We start from the raw sequence: 24,964 nt of genomic DNA, 5'->3' as shown, positions 1-24,964 counted from the left end.
CTGACTGGCACCCTGGAAGAGACGACTCATTGTTGAGCCTCCTTGGTAAGCAAACCACCACAGTACTATGTTTAAAACCAAGATTCCTTTTCAGTATGATGGACTTCACAGATTTAGTCACCAATGGTTAATTACTAGGGTATTTTATTAAAAAGAAAAAACTTGGATAGAAAGACTAATCATGTCTCTACAAAACACAGTGTAAGAGCAAATGACATCAGTAAGTGTTGGGTTAACTTGGGATTGACATCACTCCCAAGTTCCAACATTCGAGTTCCGAGGCATCTGGAAAGCAGCATCGATATGCCTCCCATAAGCCATCGTAGAGACAAATGTCACACTACAAGTTTGGAATTTGTAATGTGACATCTTTCACACGAGATAAACTCTGTAGGTTAAACTGCAACAGTAGCCTACATCTCTCGTGCAGGTGTCGACACCTGCGGAGCACTCCGCTTAGTTCAAATAAAAAATAAATTGGAAAATGAAAATAAAATAGAACAAAATAAAGATCAAACTGGGTGAATTAAAAAGAGTAAATAAATGTGACAATAAAAAACATAAAAGACACAAAACAACTACAATGTGCAACACGTTCTCAGTCCCAAGACGTAACATTTTACGCTAGGTGACAAATCGTGGATATAATAATAATAATAATAATAATAATAATAATAAAAATTTTTATTTATGAGCGCCTTTCAAGTCACCCAAGGACACTTTACAATAGGATAAAACACTTAGTAAAAAAGTGTTTTATCCTATATTATATTACGCTTTCAGCCACCCAACATGTCCCTATATTATGAGTTTGGAAAAATTTGAAAACATCAAAACAGTTTGGAACAAATCTACGCATGTATGTTTATTTTACTCAAATCGCTTTGGAAAACACTATCTTACGGAGCCCCGCAGGGGACATGGGAGAAAAAAAAAATTAAGACGGACTTTTGCGAGATCTCGCAAAACAAACTCGGGATCTCGCAAAAGTTTTAGCTGCATTCTTCGGAGGCCGCCAGATCGAAGCCAACCGGGAGGTCGAGGCACGATGTGCCGGGAAAGCGGTGTTCCTCCCGGCTGTAGTAGGTCTCGACCTCCCGTTAGCTTCAAGATGGTGGGTGTCAGATCTCCGAAAACATCGGAGCACTTTTGCAAATATGTGATGTCTTGTAAACCAAGCAGATATCTGATGTTTACACAACTACATTCACGCCTCAAAATATCTTAAAAGTGTATTTTGTGACCCAGAAAGAGTAATATTACAACTAAGTAGCTGCCGCCATTGTTGGAATTCAACTTTTGCGAGATCTCGCAAAAGTTTTGTGAGATCCTGAGTTTGTTTTGTGAGATCCCGAGTTTGTTTTGCGAGATTTCGCAAAACTTTTGCGAGATCTTGCAAAAGTCCGTCTTAATTTCTTTTCTCCCATGTCCCCTGCGGGGCTCCGTACTATCTAACATGATTAAGGTGGTGGTTAAGATTAATCCACAATCCAGCGCGTAGCATATGAACGCATTTGTCCTTGTGATGCGCAGTGGTGGTGGAAATGAGGAAGTATAGGAAAGTACTGAAAGTAAGAAGTTACCAAAGAAAAAGAGGGAAAATGAAAAAGAGAAATGTGCTAACAAGTGCAGAGTATTGATGGAAGGATTACTTTGAAGAGCTCATGAATGTAGAAAATGAGGACAGATGGAGTACCTTTAGCGAAGCAGCAAGCGCAGAGGATTATTAGGGAGGAAACAATGACAGTTGTAAAAAATAAGTGTGTAAAGGCAGTTGGTTCAGATGACATACCTGTAGAGGTACGGACATGCCCAGGAGAACAGGCAGTGGACTTTATGTCCTGTGTTTAACACAATCTTGGAGAATAAGAGAACACGTGAGGAACAGAGAAATCGAGAAGTGTATCGGAACTGATTTGGGGGTTTAAGGAGATGAGCCATTCTTTAAAGCTATGGGAGAGAGTTGCTGGAGCCAGGTTAAGACGATGATTGGTAAGCAGCAGCAGATCAAGCTAAATGAGTATGAGTTTAAATACCTTACAAAGCAATGGACAGGCACCAGAGGTGAAAAAGACTTTGCAGCCACTGAGACATCACTTATTTTGGACTCCACATTTTGTAGCTGATATTTTGAAAGAATGTAGAGTGCTAAGCTATGAGCTAATGCTACTAACTGTGATCCAAGCTACATCTATAAGCTGTCCGAATTTTTCTTTCCTGCCTGAATGTAATGCAACTTTGGATTTCAGGATGGCTTTACGAGATCAAGAACATTTTGAGAAACGGTTGCCTAACTCTGAGACCAGCCAAGCAACCAAAGGGTTCAATGCTTTGTAGATCGAGTGGCAGTCAGAGGCAGAGGTCGTGGTGCTCCAATGCTCAGCTTCCAAAACTGGCCTTTGGTACAATGTCACCTTGCAGGTGGGGAAGGAACCTGAGCTGGTGCGTGAGGTTGGGAGATACCAATTAGATATAGTCGGGCTCAGCTCAATGCATAGCTTGAGAACATATGTCAGAGGCCCACTCCGCGAAATCTTCAACTCCCACTTCCGGCAGACTGCATTTTAAGGGGGGCTGGGGACATTGAGTACAAGTGGACCATGTTCGGCTCCACGTTCATCTGCAGCTACAAGGTTCTTCACACAACTTTTGTGGTGGCAGTAATCCCAGAACCATATGGTGGACACCAGAGGTGAAAGAAGACGTTAGGCTGAAATAGGAGACTTATCGGGCTTAGCTAGCCTGTGGGACTCCAGACGCGCTTGACAGGTACGGCAGGCCAAGCAGATTGTGGCTCTGGCAGTGATTCATACAAAGGGGGAAGCGTTATTCTGAACACTGTTTACAGTGGTGGTGGGATGCTGCTGATTTCAAATGGGTAAGTAAACTGAGTTGAAGTTTATTCATACAGAGCTTTCTACAGACACAGCAGAGGAACACTCCTCAATCTGGACCAGCTTTTTATCCTCTCAAGGATATTTTGGGTGCATGCGATTTTACCCAACCAGTCCACACGTGTTTTTTGGACTTGGAAAAGGCATTTCTCTGTAGCAAGGAATCATTTTATGGACCAAGCTGAGAGCACATTATTAAAAACAAACAAAGAAAAACCCACACGCATTCCAGTCACAACTTTTCATCAGTTTTAATGAAAATAAACATTATGTTTAGAATACAAAACAAATAAATAACCAAGTATTTCATGCTGGACTCAGGCAACACATTATGCTGTCAGCAAGTAGAATGTGAAGGAGCACACCAGCATGTCAGCACTGCTGTTGCTTCTAGGAAAAGTTGGAACTGAACTTTTCTGGCCAGCGTAGTTTCCACTTGTTTTTTTCTCCTGCAGGTAAATTTGACTTATGCATGGTTGTCAAATTTACCTTTTTTGTTTTACACAAACATGTGCATATAAATTACAAGTTATAGACTTCATAATTATATTTACTAATTACATTTACGGAGATTTGTTTGACACAAAGGAAAAGTACATCTTTTATTGAAGTACTCTTTTATTTCTGTCTATCAATATAAGTTGGAGATGTCTATGGTAGCTGACTTAAAAAAAATACAATTTCCTGCAATTTGTTTTGGCAAAGTGACTAATTATTCATAAAAATATTTTATGCTAAAGTTAAAGTTGTCACCTAGAATTTTTTTTAAATTACTAATAATCAGCAGATAATATATCAAGTGCAAAATTATTTCAGGGTGTACCGATGTGTGTCACTTTACTTATTCATAGCTGTTGAGCCATGATCCTGAAGATCTTTGAACTTTGCTGGTGAAAGAAAGCGATTAAGCTAATCCAATCTATTCAAAAAGTAAAACACTTTCTTTTTAAAATTGTTGGTTGAAGGAAACAAGGGAATGATAGTCAGTTTAACTTTATTATTATTATCGTTATTATTATTATTATTATCATTATTATTCCTGCAGGCGAAGAGAAAAAACAAGCTGTGGAATCACTGTAGTACACTCACTGCTGGATCTGGTGTTGCCCTCTAGTGGACACTCTGGGCAGCCATGAGCCTTTATGAAAACCCCTCCATACTATTTCTAGCAAAATAGACAGGTTATGATATTTAATTTTATATACAAACAGATAAATGTGAGGAGAAAAGCACAACACTTGTTTCTGCTATATTCAGGTGACACAAGCAGGATCTTAAGTTGCCACAGAGGAAAATGACTCTCTTTCATGCCTGCCATCCCCCTGCACCATATCTACAGGATCCACTGTCATATTCAGTCAGCCATTTGCCATTTTTTCCACAAACCACCAAATACACAAAGGATTCATAGACAATCAAATATTAGCCAATTCCCTAGTTACCATAGTTAGTAACAAAAAATATCAGATATATTCAAAATTGGGGATTTACAGTATTTACAAACAGTTGGAGCTTGGAGCAACTGTGTAAACAAGTGCCTCCTAAAACTGTCTTCACACTGAAGCCACATGCAAGATTCAGACTGAGAAGAAGAAAAAAGAGAAGAAGAAGAAAAACCCAGCTGATTTAATGCTCAACATGAGCATAAAACCATTTCACGTCTGTGTATTTTTTTGAGTAGAAAAAAAAAGAAGTCTTGGTGCTTTTCTTCATCAAAACTATTTACAAAAACAAAAAAGCCCCCGAAACTTTTTTGAATTTGGCTGTATGTGTTACAGCAACTTCAGTTCTGAAGGTGTTTGAGCTTTAACAACTAGACTTAACTTGGTCGAGAGCAAGTTAAGTCTAGTCTGTTTCTTTGACAAGAAAATCCATGTTACATGGGCTAATGCTCAGTCTTTGGTAAGAAAAGATGGCAAAAAGTTGAAGATACAACTTTATACAGTGCACAAAATAAAGCCAATCTACCCTTGGTCTTTCCTTTAAAGGGAATATTGGGATGCTGCAAAATCTGAACCTAGTGTATAACCCAGTAAAACTTGCCTGAAGCTTTTGGTGGGCTGATACCTGCAGCTGTAGTTAAAGATGAAGACTGTGCAGTGTGGTACCAGTTCTTAACTGGAACGGTTCCCCATGCTACGACAAGTGCACAGTTGTCTACTGCTAACCATCCCTGTACAAAATATAATTGTGAACTCTCAAGATGGCCGGCCTATGTCAGGTTGAACTTGAAGAAGTGACGTTGAATTTCTTCTATCAAAGAGCACAAGATGGTGTGGCGGAGGTGTGGTCCCGGGCGCGTCTGCAGGGGAGGAGTGGTGCAGTGGGCTCAACGGGGCGGTGCTGGAGATGCCGGTGAGAACCACTCCTCCCCTGCAGACGCGCCCGGGACCACACCTCCGCCACAGATGGTTTCCGGCATACTTAGCTTTACTTGTTCATCTTCATTTAGTTAGCAATTCAGATCATCACTCGTTAAACCTCGTAAAGCATAGTAACAAGTCACTGTATGTAAAATCGTCATTTCACCTTAGAGATTGTCTAGTGCAGAAATATGACAGACACATTGAGTGCTAAGGGAAGAACAAGTGCCACTGTGTGTTGTATGGCTTCAGTGTGAAGAAGTTGACATTGCTTCTTATTCACCGTGTGCTTCAGAGGTGGAATTCTATAAACGTTTACTCATACTTAAGAATTTCTGAGGGAAATGAACGTCCACATGCAGTCAAGTTACTTTTAATGATATGATTAAAATGCTCACCTAGACAGCTTTTTAGCATTTCTCTTGACTGAAGTAGGATCTAAATGCTTTTGTACATCTTTCACTAGTGTTATATACATGCTTCTGTTTGTATTTATCCACATATCCAGAAGATTGTTCTTTGTGTGTCTTTACGTGTCCCGGTGTGCGGGATTTATTTCTTCCCTCATTCTTCTTTTACATTCCACCTGAAGAAAAAAACAGCAGGAAAGATTTTAAAATTGTAAAACAAACACAATTATAAAAAGTAATAAAATAATAATCAGCAATAGAATTCACGCCGCGTAGTAAAGGTAAGAGCATTTCGATACGCAGAATCTAAAGAGAACTAGAAAAAATTGCATTTCCTGCGAAAATGCTGTGTGGATGCCTTACGCTGAAGATTTCTGCTGAAAAAAAGCAGAAAAAGTTGAAAAAACAAAAAACATTGCCCTGAGCGAGATTCGAACCTGGCCTTTCTGATCTATAGGCGGCGTCTCACCTTACTGGACCAAACTGATTCTTACAAAGAAGAGGTGGAGAGACTGACAATTCTGGTGAAATTAGCAGAAGCTGCTTAGTATTGTGCTAATAAGAGGTGAAAAGGCTAAACATTTAGCAGAAAAGAGGTGAATCAGAAGAAGTTCTGCTGAAAAGAGGTAAAGAAGCAAAAAGATGAGTTGAAAAGAGGTGTAGAAGTGCTTGCTGAAGATGGCTGTATGTGTAATGACACACTGGAGAGTGTCAAGAAAGCAGAGCGCATGCAAGCAGGGAACATGTGTAGCAACTGTCACAGGTAGGATTCGAAACTCTGCCCCCGGGTCTCACGGCAGCTGCCCTACCCTCTGAGCCAAATGAGTTCTGGTCTCAAGCAAATATATGATGAGAGAGAAAATGTGCACTGTGGAGCAGAAGCTCAAATTAGCAGAAAAGAGGTGAAGAGGAAGAACTTTGTTGTGAAATGAGGTAAAGAAACTGAAATTTGTGCTTAAAACAAGTGAAAAAGCTGAACTCTGAAATCCTGCTAAAACAGTAGTAGAGGCTGATATTTTTCAGCTACTCACTGAGCCAAACTGGTTCTCACGTAACTGAAAAAAGGTGGAAAAGCTTAAAATTCTAATGAAAACAGCAGAAGAGGCTAAGTGCACTGTGGAGCAGGAGCTCTAATTAGCAGAAAAGAGGTGAAGAGGAATAATTTCTGCTGAAAAGAGGTAAAGAAGCAAAAAGCCGAGTTGAAAAGAAGTGTAGAAGCAGAAGTGCTTGCTGAAGATGGCTGTATGTGTAATGACACACTGGAGAGTGTCAAGAAAGCAGAGCGCATGCAAGCAGTGAACATGTGTAGCAGCTGTCACAGGTAGGATTCGAACCTCTGCCACCGGGTCTCACGACAGATGCCCTACCCTCTGAGCCAAATGAGTTCTGGTCACAAGCAAAGATATGATGAGAGGGAAAATGTGCACTGTGGAGCAGCAGCTCAAATTAGCAGAAAAGAGGTGAAGAGGAAGAACTTTGTTGTGAAATGAGGTAAAGAAACTGAAATTTGTGCTTAAAACAAGTGAAAAAGCTGAACTCTGAAATCCTGCTAAAACAGCAGAAGAGGCTGATATTTTTCAGCTACTCATTGAGCCAAACTGGTTCTCACGTAACTGAAAAAAGGTGGAAAAGCTTAAAATTCTAATGAAAACAGCAGAAGAGGCTGAGTGCACTGTGGAACAGAAGCTCAAATTAGCAGAAAAGAGGTGAAAACAGCAGAAGAGGGTGAGATTTGTGCTGATAAGAGGTGAAACTGCGGAACCAATCAGAGGTACTGCTTCTGTCTGCTTCATCAGGCTGTGTACTTGTATGTATTTCTGCCATAGACTGTTAACCAGAATCTGAGGTCCATATTAGAAAAGCTGCTAAAATCATTAAACTTTGCAGAATTGTAATAAATTATCAATATGAATTACCGGTCTGTGATAGTGTATAAATTTGTAGTTAAAAAAAAAACATGTGGGCCAAGGTGGAATCGAACCCACGACCTCTGGTCTGAAGAGCGGTGTCATTACCAATCGCGCCACCTCTAAGGGGGCGGGCGCTTTGAAAAAAAGGGTGATGAGGAGTCAGAATTAGATCGCGGTGAGACGCGAAAAACGCCGTTTTTTGGAGTTACAAAACGTCGTGTAACTCAAAAACTAGGTGGGATAGAAGCATAATTCTTGCACTGGGTGAATCAGCGGACTTTGGTGTACTTTGACTGCGATTTACATAGCTCTTTGTATCTCCGTCGCGGAGATATGACGAGAGAAGAAACGGCTTCATTTTCGGAATTTGAAAAATGAGAGGAGGACAGATTTCCACCCCTCAAACAAGTCTAACTCATCTCAGAACGGTAATAGGTGAGAAAATAATTCTTGAATTGTGAGTGTCAGGAGTGTCTGAAGATATACAGGGACAAGCCTCATGTCTTAACTTTGCTTCGTTAAGGAGATATGACGATTTGAAAATGCCTTCAGTTTCAGTATTTCAGCTCTGAGTTTCACAACCTCCCCATAGACTTTGAATGGGGAGTTTTTAGACCATGTGTCACTTCGAGGCAAATTGTGAAAAAAACGTAACTCTCACAATAATTATAGTGACACTGTCTTAAAGCCAGCAAAAATACCTACGTTTTGATGTATAATTTGTGGAAGTTGAGTGGAAATTGAGCGAGTAGCAAGGAGTTGTTCAGACATGAAGAGAAAATTCAGAACGGACGAGTGTGCAGTGGGAGTTAATTGCATAGCAACCATAGCAACACATGTATTTTCTGAAAAATCACAAAGTTGTAACTGAAAACTTAAAGAGTCATTACATGAAAACGGTAACAGATATGAAAAAGCTGAATCACACAGGAATAGCCCAATCATCTGAGAACGTTTTAAAGTTTGAATGGAGTTTCTAGGTGAAAGTATGAGGAAGTAGTTAAGTTTCAAAGACAAGCAAGTTTTAGCAGAATTGTAGAAGTTTCCCATTCATTTCAATGGGACAAATTAAAGGAAAAAAGTGTAATATTTTAAAAAGTATAATAGTAATAAGTACCAAAAGATATAGCAGTCGAAAGCAGAAATAGCAGAACAGTTTAGAGTTTGAATGGTAAAAATCGGCTGAAAACTGAGGGAGTAGTTAAGCGGCAAAGAAACGGAGCAACTAGAATAACTAGAAAGTGCATTTTCTGAAGAAACTGCAGTGTGAATGCTTGAATCTGAATGTATGCACTGAAATGAATTAATTGCTGAATTTTGAGTTAAAAATATTGAATGAGATTAAAAAAAACCAAAAAAAAACCCGAATTTAACCTGAAAACAAAGGTGCTGAACTGCTAAAAGCTGAAAGTTACACAGAAGAAGGAGTTGGAAAAAAACTGAAAATGTTTTAAATGTAAATTAGAAAACCCTAAGAAATGAGAAAAGAACATTTAGAGTCAGAAAACATCTGAATGAATATTAAAAGGTCATATTCTTTGAATCACTGAATGACTCAAATGTGATCCCTCCACTTTGATCCACACAGTTTAAAAAGTTTAAATGCCTGAGCTTTGAAAGATACGGTGTTGGAAAGAGAACAATAATGGCGACAATTTGAGGGTAAAATGATGGCTGTAACACTGTGGACACAGCAGCAGTTGAAAGAGAAGTGCTTAAGATGAATCTTGGTACAGTGGCAGGCAGAGCTCGTTAAGCAGGCAGGTGTGAGCCTGGTTGCTATAGTGACCGCACCCAATGGCTCCATACACACGTACACAGACATGCGCCTCACTTTTGCTGCTTAAAATGAACAGAAAAGTCAGGCCGAAACAAATCGTTCCCAAATGAAAAGTAAAAGTCGTATTGACAAAATTCTTTCACTGTGAGCGACAGCAATGTCTAGTCTACCTAATTCTCAGTTTTCATGTCTGTGGAGTTTATTATATGGACGTGGTGACAGTGGAAAGACACCATGCTCTTCTGATTTTCAAACGAACCTTCTGAGCCATTTTAACATTAGAGTCTATGGAAGAGTTGGAAGGAGGAGGCTGTGCATTGGTGACATTTATGAGAGAACCGTAACACCTAGGACAATAGTAAACACATTGGATGAAAGAGGACAGCCATGGCTACGTTTTGAGGGTAAAATCATACCTGTAGAGCAAACGCTGCGGACACAGCAGCAGTTTTAAAAAATATTTTAAGATTAATTTTTTTGCTCCTCTCACTCTAGCAGTTGAGCTGCCTCACTCTAGCCCCAACATTCCGTCCCATACACACCCATTATAAACTCTGAAACGGGTGAAAAAACATCATGAAACTTAAACTGGAACTGAAGAAAAAGTATAATAGATATTGAAAAGATAAATACAAGTTGAATAGTTGAATGTCTTGTCTTCGTTTTAAAGTTTGAATGGTGGCTCTATGTCAATGTATGTGGAAGTAGTAAGAGTTTAAAAATGAGTAAATTGAATGAGAATTTGAAGGGTCTCCCCATTGAAATACATGGGAAATTTTTGTTGAATAAAGTTGAATAAAATTAAAAATATAAATGTTAAAAATGAGAAAAATACAAGCAATCATGTCCAAAAGAATAGGAATCTAACGATGTTTGAATGGTTTTTCTAAGTTGAACGGTTTTGAAGGAGTAGGCTTTCAAAAAACGTACGGAAAAATAAAATATAATAACTAGAAAGTGCATTTTCTGAAGAAACTGCAGTGTGAATGCTTGAATCTGAATGTATGCACTGAAATGAATTAATTGCTGAATGTTAAGTTAAAAATTCTGAATGAGCTGGAAAATACAGAATTTTTAAAGTGAAAACAAAAGTGCAGAACTTTTGAAAGCTGATGTTCACACAGAAGAAGTTGGAAAAAAGCTAAACATGTTTAAAATGTAAATAATAAAAAAATGAGTAATGACAAAAGAAAATTTAGAGTCAGAAAATCTCTGAATGAATATTAAAAGTTCAAATTCTTCTAACTGAAATGAACTTAAAAGATGAACAAAAATTCTGGAGAAAATGCAAACTTTAATATACAGCATAATGTTTTTCAGACATATACACATGTGTATATCATGTTTAATAGTATTACATACATCAATTTGTTTTGTATGTCATAGAAAATAAAAAAAAAATCTTAAGTCATATTTTACAGCTTCTTTCTGAAAAGGACTAGTAGAATAAATAAAAATAACTAAATTAAATAACTAAATAAAAAATAATAAGCAAGATATGAAATACATGAAAATTCAACTTTTAAAACCACAATCCTGAACCTTTAAATTGTGTTGGTTTCTTAGAACATGGCTGAACAGCTGTTTCTATCGTCCTACTTAATCTGTCTACACATCTTTTTATTACTCATTCTTCTTTATGTTTTAATGTAAACAGAGTCCACACAGTGGTAAAAGAGAACTGTATAGAGATTTTTGAGTAAACTCAAATGAAAGCCTAAGGTGGTGACACAGTTTAACACGTGCAAATAATCAAATAAACACATTAGTCCTTTTTGTGAACATGGATAAATAAGTATCAATACAGCATTGTTCAGCCATGCCACTAAATGCTTTTTTACACATTGTTTTAACCTGGGCTCAGACACAAAGTCCCAAAATTAGTTAGTCCCTGACTTTGAGTTGTGGTTATGACTAATTATTATACACAAGGCTTTATCTATCTAAACTCTAAGTACACAAATATGAAAAAAAAAACCTATACTTACCAGCTGATACCCCACACTACACACTAGGTGTGCCATGTGACCTGAAACTTTGGTACAAAATCATCATAATCATTCTGTTAACACTGTTTTTTAACACTGTTTGTGTTGCTGTTCAGCAGTTTAAAATGTTTTAGATTGGATTACATGGAATGAATTTGAATTTTCTTGGGGGGTTTTGTGTGTGTTTTGTTCTTAGCAGATTTTTTCTTCCATAACGTTGAATTCCAGTTACCACATTTCTGGTCATATGACATCCCGAGTGCCCACTTAAAAAAATCCCCACAGTTAATTCAACATTAAAACAAAATAAAAATATGTTAAATAAATAAAGGTTTGCTCTGTGATGAAATACTAAATAAGCATACATTGTACAGAGCACTAACAATGACAACAATCCTTTAGCCTGTTGATCAGAGAGAGGCAGTCATTATGTCCATTTAAAACCTGTAATCACAGAGCACATCGTTTCTGTGAAACTATGAAGTCCCATATGATCCTCATCATGTCCAGTGACTTCAGAGTGGATCCTCCCTGTCATCCGGCCAGTGTTTGATGTGTGGCAAGCAGCACAGAAGCAGGATAGCTGAGGACTTTAAAAGAAGAGCAGAAAACAGGAATATGTAGTTGTAAATGTAAATATCAGTGATACTTGTCTTGTCAAAGGGAATAAAATAATGAAAATGTTAACTTACACACTCATTTAGGGAGGATCTTGACACTGCACAGAGGAGGCACAGTCAGTCTGACAATGATGGTGATCTCCAGGGATGTTTTCCTGCAGCAACATTCCTGCCAACTGGCCGTATGATCCAGAGTAGTTGGTTTGTAATAAACAGAAAGGTGTATATGTTAGGTAGTGTGCACTCAGAGCTGGTCCTAAGAAACAAACACATCCTGTAATAAACTGAATACCTGTAGTAGTGCTGCTGCAAATATGAAGCCCTTCTATCATGAGTGGTTTCAAAGAAGGTGTTTTGGAGGCTCAGTCACAGAAACTGTGCAGTCTGTTCAGTCCTGAGTGTCTCGGCTCTGAAGGGGATGGATCACAGAGGGAAACACCTGAGTACAGACATTACAATACACTCTAACACTCCTAAGGTCAAGTGAAAACACAATTTAAACACTTCACAAAGAATGAATACATGTTTTCATGGAAATAATGTCATTAACCCTTTTTGTTGTTAGTAAATCTCACCGACTGCTTGTGGGACAAGCTAGAAGGAAGACTTATCACAGAATCTCTCCTGTGCTCCAGATGTGAAGTCTCACGCTCTGATCGTATGGCGATGAAGATGGTGATGATGAAGTTTCTCTGATCTGTGGCATTACAGTTTCTGGCTGCTATGTGCTTCACATTGTTGGATTTTACATGTGAAGATTGGAGAAGACACTGGAGGACTGTGTCTTGCTTAAAAAAAAAAAAAGAAAAAAAAAAGGAAACCTAACAGGAAAGGAACCCCCCCCCCCTCAACTCCCACCGTACCCTCCCCCCCCCCCCCCCTCCCACTCAACTCCCCAACCTCACACCATCAAATGTCTATACAAATGTAGGGTATCAGCTGGTAACAGAAAGCAAGTGTAACATATGCACTACATATGTAACACTGCTGAAACATTTCTGGCCAGAAATGTGCAGTTATCAACCCAGACCCACCCTGATGATTGCACTGGCCAGAAACATGATAAAAGCTCATAAAAATTTATGTTTCATAGAAAAATTTGTCCAAAAATATAATTGTGTACTTTTGAAAAAGTTTAAAGTTTATAACAAACCAAAATAATAATATTTTTGTAAATAGTATTTCAAAATAGAGGCACACATAAAGTGGCTTAACTGTCATTATTGCTGTAATTAGGTTTGTTTGTTTGTTTGTTTGTTTTTTTAAAAAGCAACCTTTAGTCATTATTGTTCTCTCAGAAACAATGAAGAAGCTGTTGAACATTTATGTTTTGTGTGGGCAATCCTCTGGTCCACCCTCCCTCCCTCCCAGCCACAGTGAGACTGGGGCAGCCTGGCAGGATGTTGAAGCCTGGCTGCAGAGAGAATATGCCTACACTATTCATTTTAAACTGCTATATTTGATTTTTCTGACATTTATAGGTTACTGTTAGTGAATTTTAGATTTTCTGTAATAAATAAAATTGTCATCAAACATTATACTGCAATGCAGGGCGTCAACTTTTAAATATCGCTCTACTTTCTTAAGTCATTCAAAAATATAGATATTACTTACTGTATTCAAAGATCTAGATCATGAATCATCACAGGACAATACACAGTATACTGGGTCATGGTAACTATGGTATGTCTTCATGACTCCAGAATGGAGACATCGATCTGACTGAGAAATGAAAATTAGGTCAAGCAGTGTGTTCTTCTCTGTGGTAGGGGCAGTGATGACCTGTGCGTATCCCCTAGACTCAAACAGCTCCAGGATTGGTTTGTTTGCACTGGATAAAACATTCTCATTAAAATCACCACAAACTATGATGGGATGACAGTCCATGATCTCCAATGAGTCTAATAGGCTTACCAGGTTTTTCAGGAATGGCCTCAGAGTGTAGTCTGGAGGTCTGTATACAACTGCAATCAGAGCACTGACTGGTGCTTCAACCTTTAAAGCCAGAAATTCAAGGTCAGTTACATTATGGATGTACTGTTTTTCATGCACTTGAATGTCACTTTTCACATAAACAGCAACTCCACCACCACTTCTGTTTGCCATCTGGGGAAAGTTTGTGTAGGACAGGTGTCTGTTGCGTTTGAACAAATTGTAATTTTCCAAGTGGAGACTCTCTGCGACAAAAGAGCCCCGCAGGTGTGTTTCTGTTAGGCACAAAACATCTGCTAGACACAATTCATGGTGACTTTTGATGTCATTAATGTGAGCTGGCAGTCCCTCTGTATTATGATGAACAATGGTGAAAACCTCTGACCTGCTCAGTGTTTGCCTCACGTGTAGAAGAGGCATCATGTCATCAAGGTTGGCTTGTCTCATGTTCTCAAGCGCTGCAGTGATTTCTGGGTTGGTGAATATTTTTTTCTCTTCCATATCAAGAAGATACAGTCCACTGAGAGACGTCACTCTACTGACAGCTACGTAGGCCATGCCGGGCTCAAAAATGCTCTTAAGAGAGACAACAGCTGATGTAGTTGTCATACCCTGTACCTTATGTATTGTACATGCAAAGGCCAGCTTCACTGGGAACTGTCTTCGTACCACTCCTTTCTGCTTCAGATTCTCCTCTGCTCTCTCAATGTACACCATGTCGTCTGCTGGTGTGCGGTTATTCTTTCCAGATGTCTCATTATCCATTTTAAGTCCAAGCTTGATGATGTGTTGGTCGTTTTCAGAGTGAACTACTCTAAGTAGTATTCCAAAAGCTCCATTAACCAAACCATTTTGTATGTCAATGTTTCTGGTGAGCATGACACGAGCTCCTTCTGCAACTTTCAGTGTGTCTGGTAACTCGTTTTTACCTCCTTTCAATGGTCTGTCTTGAAGTGCCATTCTGCCAGTTCTAGGATCTTTTCTATAATCATCTGCATGGATGTCAATGATATGAGTGTGGAGCAGAGCCAGTGTTGCAGAGTTGTGTGCATCCACTTCTTTATTAGTTGCAAAAATGTGCAACGCATCAGTTGGACAAAGGGCTGGTTCAGTTATGGCCTGTGACAACAAATTTCTATCTGCTTCGCAAAGCTCATCCAACTTTCCTTTCACACGAATTCTGTTCAGCATCTCTGCAAAGACAACATCATCTTTCTGACGCATAATCTCAGTCAGAGTGATCATCTGAAAATGCTCCCGCCACAGGTCGATCTCAGACGGGTCGTGCACACAGAGAGGTTTAGACTGTCGCACTGGGGGTAGCTGATAGAAGTCTCCGACAGCAATGACTGACATGCCTCCAAAGGGTCTCCGAGTCCCTTTGATCTGTTTGAGTCTTGCATCTACATATGCAAACAGATGTCTTGACACCATAGACACTTCGTCAATGACGATTATTTCAGCATTCAAAAGTTCTGATCTGACTTCATCCAGCTGATTGCCAAGTCCCTGAATGGGAGGTTTTAAGCTTCTAGGCAGCTTGAGAAGAGAATGCAGTGTTGTTCCAGAAATGTTAAAAGCTGCAGTCCCAGTGAAAGCAGTTAACAGGACAGTGGGTTTTGATATGTCAACGTCGTCTGCATATCTGGGCACTTTGCTCAGTATCTTAGATGCTTCTGAGTAGATGCATTTGATAAGATGTGATTTTCCTGTTCCAGCACCACCATTAATATAAAAGAAAAACTGCTCTGGATTTAGAGCACAGACTCTTTTAATGCACCAGTCTCTAACTGCATAAAATATGCAGGCTTGCTTCTTGTTCAGATTCTGAAACATCTGACGTAACAATGTGGGATCAATAGCAGGGGGTTCCCTGATGGCTCTGACTTCTGTTGAAGCATCAGCCTGACGGCTGTAGTCGGGCACATCTTCCTGTTCATTTTCATTGTCTCGCTCTCTTTCTTGTTCAACAAGTGGCAACCTTACGAGATCTGATTCAGGTGCCAGATTACACCATTCGTCAGTCACACCTCTGTTCTGCTCATATTCCTCAACAGCGCTCTCGATCTCCTCACTGTTTTTCTCATATTTTTCTCTGTTTCTTTTGACAATGTGTTGCACGTACTCAAGACGGTCAGTACCTGGCAGCTGTACACAGCCAGCACCATAGAAAGCCTGATAGGTTGGCAACGATGGTGTTTTCAGTTCGTGGTCTGAACGATGAGGAAGGTACAGTTTAAGCAGTCTTCCGTAATATTGCTCTGGATGTTTTTCTTGTGAGCAGCGGTGAAATCTGATGATAGCAGGCTTATTGTTTTTGCGCCTTTGCACAAACCCCATCTCATTGAGAAGGGGCAAAACATCTTTACCTTTTTTCTGTTGGCCATAGACAATCCTGCAAGTAGCAGCAAAGTCTGCCATGCACATCTCCTCATACTCTGGTGTTTCAGGTCTGGCTTTGTATTTGTCATTCAAAGATGTCATCCAAACATTGGAAGACTCAGGTGTTGTGTTGTCCAGAACTGACAGGGGACGACTCATTTTCACAGGATTATCATCAGTTGGTATGAATATTACAGCACGTGAACATTGCTTCATGTGAAGACCACATGCACGAGCAACACACTCCTGTGCACTGATCTCTCGCTTCTTTGAATATGCCTGCATGACGGCTCTCATTTCATCGCACTCATTTACACTGTCCTTATTGGAGTTTTCAATGACAGTTTTCAGGTACTCAGATAGCCCGCCCTCTTTTTTTGATATATATTTCATTAAATAATTTGCAGCGCCGAAAGCATCTAAAACAAAGCTTATGTCGATATTACTGTTCCAGGCTTCAAGCAGATGTGGATTATAGCCATTTATCCAAGAGTCTTTTGGATCACGCTTTAGTATGATCGTACTCCTCATGTTCATTTTATTCAGGTATCTCTCATATTCTGCATGTGTCAAGTTGCATCTTGCCAAGAGCTGCTCTAAACTCATAGAAGCAGTTTCAGGTTCATTCAGCAGCTGGTTCAGTGGTCTGAGCTTGTTCTTTGCCGTTTCTACTTCCAGTGCATCATCCTCACTGGGTCTTGTGATCATTGTCTCATTGCAGGGTGGTTTGGGAAAACCAAAACGGCACCCGGAGCTTAAACTCCTAAAGCACGTCTTTGTGTGGTTCTTACTGTGTTTTTGCACTTCTGTTACTTTTTTGTACAGTTCGGGTTGTTTATGTGGATCAGGCAGCTGAGCTGTGATGTATTTGTTTATAAAATCAACAACAGTTTGCTCATCATCCTCCTCAAACACAGGAGCACCTTCTACCCACAGGAGACAGTGTATGTGTGGGCTTCCTCTGTGCTGAAACTCAACTCTGTAAAAGTAGTCAATGACTTTGCCAAGTGGCTCTGCGGGAGATAAGAGTAAATCTCTGAATAATGCTTCAACTCTCTTGTCAAACATGCGCATTGTTGTGACAGGATTGCTTCTCAGGATGTCACACTTTGCTGACCAGTCGAGTCCTTCAAAATTCACTTGTTCACCTTGCTGCCTTGTTATTGCCTCAATCACTTCAGGCCAGCGCATTTCAGCAGCTGAAAATGTGCAAAAGAACGTGGGAGTTCCCAACTGTCTGATCATGGCAAAAAGATCTCTTGTTGTTTTCTCCCAATAGGCTGGGGTTCCTCTCAGAGGCTGCATGAATCTCACTGCATCTTTATTTCGCACCAGTTTCTCCACCTCATGTTTATCTTGTAACATGCCTGAGGTTATTTTTCTACCATCTCTGGTCAGAGGCTTTGCCTTCCTTAACTGTACTGTCATGCTGGATGTAGCCAAGTGTATTTCAGTCACAAACTGTGCAAAGAACAAATAGTTTGTGTCTTTGGCAAAACGATCATCAATGCAGAAAAGTCTTGATTTGAAATACCCACTGGGGGATACTTTGATCAGCCTTCTTTCATCAAGTGTGTTTTGACCTGTAGGAAACTGCACAGGGAAGGCCATGGCCTCCAGTTTAGGTGTTTTGAAAAAACTTATTGGATTGTTTCTCTCTGCAGGAGCAACAGAGTAGATTCCTTCACTGAAACATAATATCTCCTCAGCCACATCAGGGGGCTGCAAACAGGACTCGAGTGCAAAACCACCATTAGTCAGTCCATCTGCTTGCTCTGAATCATCTCTCATCTGTTCATGCGATTGTTCACCATCACAGGGTAACATGTCAATGTCCTGTTCATTTATATTTTGTGCTTCACTCAGTGCATTTTTCTCACAGCTGTCAATTTCCATTAAATCAGCCTCATCATAATCTTCCTCATTCATGTTTTCATCATCATCATCCTCATCATCTTCATCAGGAAGAGTTGGATCACACAGCTCAGCATCATCTCTGATGCTCACATCCTTATACTGTGGATGAATCTGCTTGAGTTTATGCAGTGCTTGCACAAGTTTAGACCAGCTTACAGTCTGAAACAGCTGATGACCTTTGTAAGACAAGCGTCTCTTCAGTTTCACTCTGATCACCTGAGAATTAATTCTCAATCGAGGTAGTGTTTCAACAGTTTCCTGTACCTCTGATGGGACACAGACCACATTTCCTCTAATTGCTCTTTGTCTGCCTTTGGGAAGAGGAATGATCTTGGCAAATGGTATGCACTTGGCTATGAGATGTCTCTCCAGTATGTTGAGATCAGACAGTTCAGCTGGAATATCAGCAAGATCCAACTTATTGGCAACAGCAAGTGCTGGCATGGATCCATTTTTAAGATGATCGTGGCAGGTGTGACAAATCCACTCTCTCTTTCTCTCATCGGGAACATTGCACTGCTCATTTCTGCAGTTTTCATCACAAACATGAACAAACTTTCCTGTCAAACATGTTGCAACCACATGTGGGTTTTTGACATAATTTGACCTTCTGCAGGGTCGTACTTGGTTTGGAAATGAAGCCTTGAAACACACAGTACATGGGTATGATGGTCCAGCTTTGATTTGTGATTTGAACACAGATATGGCCTCGTTAATCACACTGTTGTCACTCTCTTGGGTTTGTCTGTTCACCCATCTGTATTTCCTTTTTATTTTCATTGCACATCTCATATTGTGCATAATCCTGAAGGCAAGATTACTTTGATACCTGTCTCGCATTAGTTGTTTCATTAGTTGTCTGTGTCTTACTCTGAATGCGTTATCACGTGCATAACGCTGAGTCACTCGAGATCTCTGTCTCTCTCTGAAATCTGGGCTCTCTTGATACCTTTTAGTGATATAGTTTTTTTGTTTTTGTCTAAATTCAGCATTGTCACAGTAGCGTCTTTTAATATATTGTTGTTGTTTCTTTCTAACTGTAGCATTCTCAGAAAAACGTTTTTTAACATATTGTTTTTGTTTCTTTCTGAATTCATCATTTTCACAGTAACGTCTTCTAATATATCTCTGTTTTTTCTGTCTCAATTCATCATTCTCACAATAACGTCTTTTCATATACTGTTGTTTTTTCTGTCTGACTTCAGGATTGTTTTTATATGCCTCGCTTGTGCAAGACTTTTTCTTTTCTTTGTACTCTTTGTTTGAAGCATACTTTTGTCGTTCTTTCCTTTTTTGGTTTTCTTTTCTCTGATTTCTGGGTTTCTCTGATGCCATTAATCTTCTTCTCATTTTTTGCCTTTGTTGTTTATTAACTTTTTTCACTTTTTGTAAAACTATATCAGAAAGGTCACAGGCAGCAACATTTGTTATGGCAGCATTTGATTGACATGAAAAAGCATCACTTGATGGAAGGAAACTTAATTCACTGCATAGTTCTTCAGTTGGTATATTAGGAGGTTCATTCTGATCTTCATATGATGTGAACTGAGTCACGTGGACTTCTTTTTGTTTCACCGGTGGCGTACAAATGGACATTTGACAAAAGATGTTCTCAGTCAGATCAGTCGTTGTGTTTCTCCTTGGAGTAGAGGAGTTTGCTTCATCAACAGTTGTATCAGAGTGAGTAGATGCCACAGCAGTGGCAGCTGTTGGTCTGCAGACTGTGTCTGTGATAGTATCACTCAGGTTGACTGTGCTCATACTGTAGAACTGCACAGGCTTCAGTTCATAGTTACAAGAGGGTGATATCTCCATCATTTCATAAGAATCTTGGATCCTCTTAATCATGTCACTGAGGAGTGTGAATTTCAGCATCACTGCTGTACCACGATTACGTGACTGTAGTAGTAGAGGAAGACCACTGGGTGTTCTGGAGTGTGGATCAAAGAAACCATATTTGCCTGATGTGGATCTGAACACTGCGATACACAATCCACTCATAATCAATAAGGCATACTGCACATCTGACAACAGGCAGCTCAGTCCTGCTTCTAAGCTGAGAAAGGTATCTACTGCCTCCTCTGGAGGTTCTTCAAATGTCCCATACCGGGAAGGCTGTGTCATGTCGACATCATACATAGACCAGCGAGCATCAACTTTGTCTGGCAGCTCATCGGTTGCCAAATGAATATTTTTAGGAAATCTTTTCTTGGCCTCTTTGTACATCACATCACCTTTATCCAAGACCAGATTAAGGTCAGCTGTAGTCATGTTATCATTCTCATGAAGGAAAGCAAGAAATGTGAGTGAGTTACATGTGCACTGCTTGTTTCTGGAGTCTCCATATTTGGGATGAGCCTGGCTGTGAGATGCACAGATATGTGTAACAGAGGGCTGGTTTTCAAAGTTCACTCTTTCTGCATGAGATGGTCCTGCCACATCACTGTGACGGCCTCTTTTTACAATATCAGCATAACCCACCTGTGGGGCACTTGACACCTCAGGTTGGTCTCTATGGTTTACCTGATGATCATTAAATTCATGCTGCAATCCAATCTTTACAGCATCTGCATAGGATACCTGTTGTACATGTGCAGGAACATGTTGACCTGCCTGTTTGACACCATCAGCATTGGTCTTTGCAGACACAAAGTCTTCTGCAGAGCTCTGAGGAAAATCACACTCAGCTTGTTCACATGTTGGTACTTCATGAAACTCATGGAACTTCTTCCAGCGTTGTTTTGCAGCTTGTGACTTTTTCTGCTTCCTTGGCATTTTTACACAAGTGTTTCTCTTAGTCTTTAGAAAATATGTTTATAAAATAAGAGTGGCACAGAGCAGGAGATGTTTTCTTTGTCTTTATATTTCAGTTTTTATTTCTCAGAAACAGATGTCTTTGTTTGTTTGACAGTTTGTCAGTCGAGAGAATAATATGCACTCTCTTTATTGGCTTGGCACAACTTAGCAGCAAGCACAAAGTGAAAAACAGCTAGAGAGAAAATTTAGAAGAGAGAACAGACAGAGCAGGAGAAACACGGCTGGGAAATCACAATCAAACCGTGAATTAGAGTTTTCTTTATTTGTTCAGTTTGTTCTCAGGTAGAGGCAATATGCACTCTTTATTGCTTTAATGGCTTGGCATTTTTCAGCAGCAAGCCAAGAGTGAAAAACAGGTAGAGAGAAAATTTAGCAGAGAGAACAGACAGAGCAGGAGAGACACGGCTTTAAATCAAACCGCAGAGTTTTCTTTGTTTGTTCAGTTTGTTCTCAGGTTGAGGCAAAATATGCACTCTTTATTGTTTTATTGGCTTGTGCATTTTTCAGCAGCAAGCCAAAGAGTGAAAAACAGGTAGAGAGAAAATTTAGCAGAGAGAACAGACAGAGCAGGAGAGACACGGCTTTAAATCAAACCGCAATAAGATTCTTGGTTTGGCAAAATTTCTCACAAACCACAGGGTGAAATACAGATGGAAAGAAGGCAGAGACAACAGGTGGAGTAGGACAGAAGATAGAGGGGTTGGGATGTGAGATAGAAGACTGGAGATCTGGTCCTTGTTCTTCTTCTGCACACTGTGAACAAAAAACAAGAAAAAAAAAATAATTTTAATAAAATTATATCACATGGTAATTGTATGAACTAATTGTGACTACTGAAAAAGGACAAAACAAATATTCAAGCTAAACTGTTGTCGGCTGCCATGTGCAAAAAGTTGCACAATTTGGCACTTTTTAAAAGAATAAATATTTAATTAAATTCAGCAATAATATTTTTAAATACAAATATGATTGAGTGAATTGTTAACTAATCACATGTAATGTGCAAAAATGTACGAAAAAAATATTTTAGCCCAATTGTTAAGCTGAACTTATGTGTATTTATTATAAAAATGTGTTTAAAAGGTCTAGCACAAAGTTTGAACCCATCACTTTAAAGCTTATATTAGTCAGACTCTTTTTTTTAAAAATTTGGTGTACTTCTCTAACAGTATGTGCACACCTACCAGGCAAAGCACAGATGTGAGTCAAGTTCCTGAAAGTGTAAGACAAGAAATAACATGTTAGTTGTCTGTACAGTGTTATCAGACTAACAAAAAACAAAGCCCACACGACATGATACACTGAACTTATAGTCAGCAGGGTAATTATAGAGTAATATAGCACACCAGCTGATACAGCAGCCAATTTATAATTCAAACTAATTAACTGAAGTATTTATTTAAGTACTTATATAAGGCTACTGTTAGACTGTTACTAGCCTTAGCATCGCTGCTAACGCTAGCATTCCTGCTAGCGTTAGCACTTCAGTTAGTGTTAGCACTGCTGGTAGAACTAGCACTCTTACTGTTAAAACTGAGGCACAATGGCAATAATAAAGCTCATTTGTTACTTTTGTCTCACTGACCGCCAATAAATATCACAGGAATATCACAGGAATATTCTTTTTGTCAGTTAAAAACTGCTAAGGCTAGTGTTGGCACTATAGCTAGCGTTAGCATTGATGCTAGCATTAGCATCGAAGCTAGCATTAGCACTGCTACTAACAGCAAAAGTCATAAAGTACTCTTACTGTTAAAACTGAGGCACAATGGCAATAATAAATCTCATTTGTTACTTTTGTCTCACTGACCGCCAATAAATATCACAGGAATATCACAAGAATATTCTTTTTGTCAGTTAACAACTGCTAAGGCTAGTGTTAGCACTATAGCTAGCATTAGCATTGAAGCTAGCGTTAGCACTGCTGCTAACAGCAAAAGTCATAAACCTATATAAATGGTAGCAAAGGTTATTCTTTTTTTGCTTTCTTTATTCTTTGAACTCTGTTGAACTTTAAAAAGACTTGATATGTGAGTTTAAATGTCAAACATGTATTTTTACCATCATAAAATTAAAACCGTGCTGTACTGAGTGTATTGTACTTACCACAGCAGAGAGCAAAGCGGAATGACGGCAGTTGGTGCAGTGATTAGTTAAAGACTGATGAGGCGTTCAGGTGGTGCTTGGAAATTTGAGCATCAGTTTGAACATCAATAATGAGCATATATATTTCTCTGTCATAGAGAGACAGAGAAAAAAATACACAAGACTCACCAGCATACAAATTGGTACTTTTTCTCTTTATGTCACTCATTCGCTTATACTCAGGAAAGAGGGCAACTGGCATTAAATTAGCAAATAAAAAGTATGTCATCTTGAACTGTTTTATGGATTTTATTTTAAGACTACTTTGAGCGTATTCGTGGGGAGATAAACTATACAGACTAAAAACAGAGACATTAAATGAGATTCGATTATTTAAAATGTGGGAAAATACACTACAGACAGGTAGATGCTGTGAGCTTTAATTATCCAGTCAGAAAAGATTATGTTAAAGTCATCAACTGACTAAAACTGCCGAGGTATGAAAAACCTGTGTGGAGAAGACAAGTCCACCAATACACAATCAACTTGAATTTAACAGGGCAATAATTCAGGGCTCTATTCAGTTAGCCTATATTAACTACTGACATACTGTTAATCTGTGGCAAAAGCCTGTCAAACCTGTCTTATTGTACCTATTGAAAAAGTTAATCTTACTACAACTGCTTAGATGTAACACACATTTTTGATTTAATCTTGGCAGAGTGAGAGACAGAGCTCGTTAAGCAGGCAGGTGTGAGCCTGGTTGCTATAGTGACTGCACCCAAGGGCTCCATACACACGGACACAGACATGTGGACTGAAATGAATTAATTGCTGAATTTTGAGTTAAAAATTTTGAATGAGATAAAAAAAAAAAAAAAAAACTGAATTTAACCTGAAAACAACAGTGCTGAACTGCTAAAAGCTGAAGGTTACACAGAAGAAGAAGTTGGAAAAAAACTGAAAATGTTTTAAATGTAAATTAGAAAACCCTAAGAAATGAGAAAAGAACATTTAGAGTCAGAAAACATCTGAATGAATATTAAAAGGTCATATTCTTTGAATCACTGAATGACTAAAATGTGATCCCTCCACTTGGACCCACACAGTTTAAAAAGTTTACATGTCTGAGCTTTGAAAGACAAGATGTTGGAAAGAGAACAACGATGGCGACGTTTTGAGGGTAAAATGATGGCTTTAACACTGTGGACACAGCAGCAGTTGAAAGAGAAGTGTTTAAGATGAATCTTGGCAGAGTGGCAGGCAGAGCTCGTTAAGCAGGCAGGTGTGAGCCTGGTTGCTATAGTGACCGCACCCAATGGCTCCATACACACGACACAGACATGCACCTCACTTTTGCTGCTTAAAATGAACAGAAAAGTCAGGCCGAAACAAATCGTTCCCAAATGAAAAGTACATGTCGTACTGACAAAATTCTTTCACCGTGAGCGACAGCCATGTCTAGTCTACCAAATTCTCAGTTTTCATGTCTGTGGAGTTTATTATATGGACGTGGTGACAGTGTAAAGACACCATGCTCTTCTGATTTTCAAACGAACCTTCTGAGCCATTTTAACATTAGAGTCTATGGAAGAGTTGGAGGGAGGAGGCTGTGCATTGGTGACATTTATGAAAGAACCGTAACACCTAGGACAATAGTAAACACATTGGATGAAAGAGGACAGCCATGGCTACGTTTTGAGGGTAAAATCATACCTGTAGAGCAAACGCTGAGGACACAGCAGCAGTTTTAAAAAAGATTTTAAGATTAATTTTTTTGCTCCTCTCACTCTAGCAGTTGAGCTGCCTCACTCTAGCCCCAACATTCCGTCCCATACACACCCATTATAAACTCTGAAACGGGTG

At 39.3% G+C, this 24,964-nt stretch overlaps 3 protein-coding genes across 4 annotated transcripts in view; all 3 read right to left on the bottom strand.

Moving 5' to 3' along the window:
- Window positions 1–3,129: 3,129 nt before the first annotated feature.
- cry2 (cryptochrome circadian regulator 2) overlaps window positions 3,130–24,964 on the bottom strand; it is a 39,134-nt gene continuing 17,299 nt past the window's right edge. Inside the window, exon 13 of the mRNA XM_085462807.1 lies at window positions 3,130–5,843. The gene's annotated coding sequence lies outside the window, so the exon portion shown is untranslated. The remainder of the gene's footprint in view (window positions 5,844–24,964) is intronic.
- Window positions 10,638–16,857, bottom strand: LOC146705209 (uncharacterized). 2 transcript variants are annotated; one of them, XR_014921307.1, is made up of 4 exons: window positions 12,541–13,308; window positions 12,258–12,374; window positions 12,038–12,141; window positions 10,638–11,935 (listed from the first exon to the last, which is right to left on the bottom strand). XR_014921307.1 is itself a non-coding variant. In XM_085462806.1 (4 exons), exons 1-2 carry the CDS (start codon window positions 16,814–16,816, stop codon window positions 12,354–12,356), a joined length of 2,958 nt encoding a protein of 985 aa, XP_085318932.1. In that variant the 5' UTR covers window positions 16,817–16,857; the 3' UTR covers window positions 10,638–11,935; window positions 12,038–12,141; window positions 12,258–12,353. The 2 variants fall into 2 exon arrangements, 1 of the variants encoding a protein (XP_085318932.1); XM_085462806.1 differs by lacking the exon at window positions 12,541–13,308 and adding an exon at window positions 13,880–16,857.
- On the bottom strand, window positions 16,822–23,555 carry LOC146705208 (uncharacterized). Its single transcript, XM_085460990.1, has 4 exons — window positions 23,120–23,555; window positions 22,198–22,226; window positions 16,892–21,766; window positions 16,822–16,839 (listed from the first exon to the last, which is right to left on the bottom strand). The coding sequence occupies exons 3-4, from the start codon at window positions 20,969–20,971 to the stop codon at window positions 16,822–16,824; spliced, it is 4,098 nt and encodes a 1,365-aa protein (XP_085317116.1). The 5' UTR covers window positions 20,972–21,766; window positions 22,198–22,226; window positions 23,120–23,555.

The sequence above is a fragment of the Copadichromis virginalis genome, linkage group LG7, assembly GCF_057382275.1.
Source record: "Copadichromis virginalis isolate Kocher_CV1m ecotype Utaka linkage group LG7, C_Virginalis_male_GT1.1, whole genome shotgun sequence".
NCBI classification, from domain to species: domain Eukaryota; kingdom Metazoa; phylum Chordata; class Actinopteri; order Cichliformes; family Cichlidae; genus Copadichromis; species Copadichromis virginalis.
Note: the sequence above shows the minus strand (reverse complement) of the source record. Positions and strands in the feature narration are given on the sequence as shown.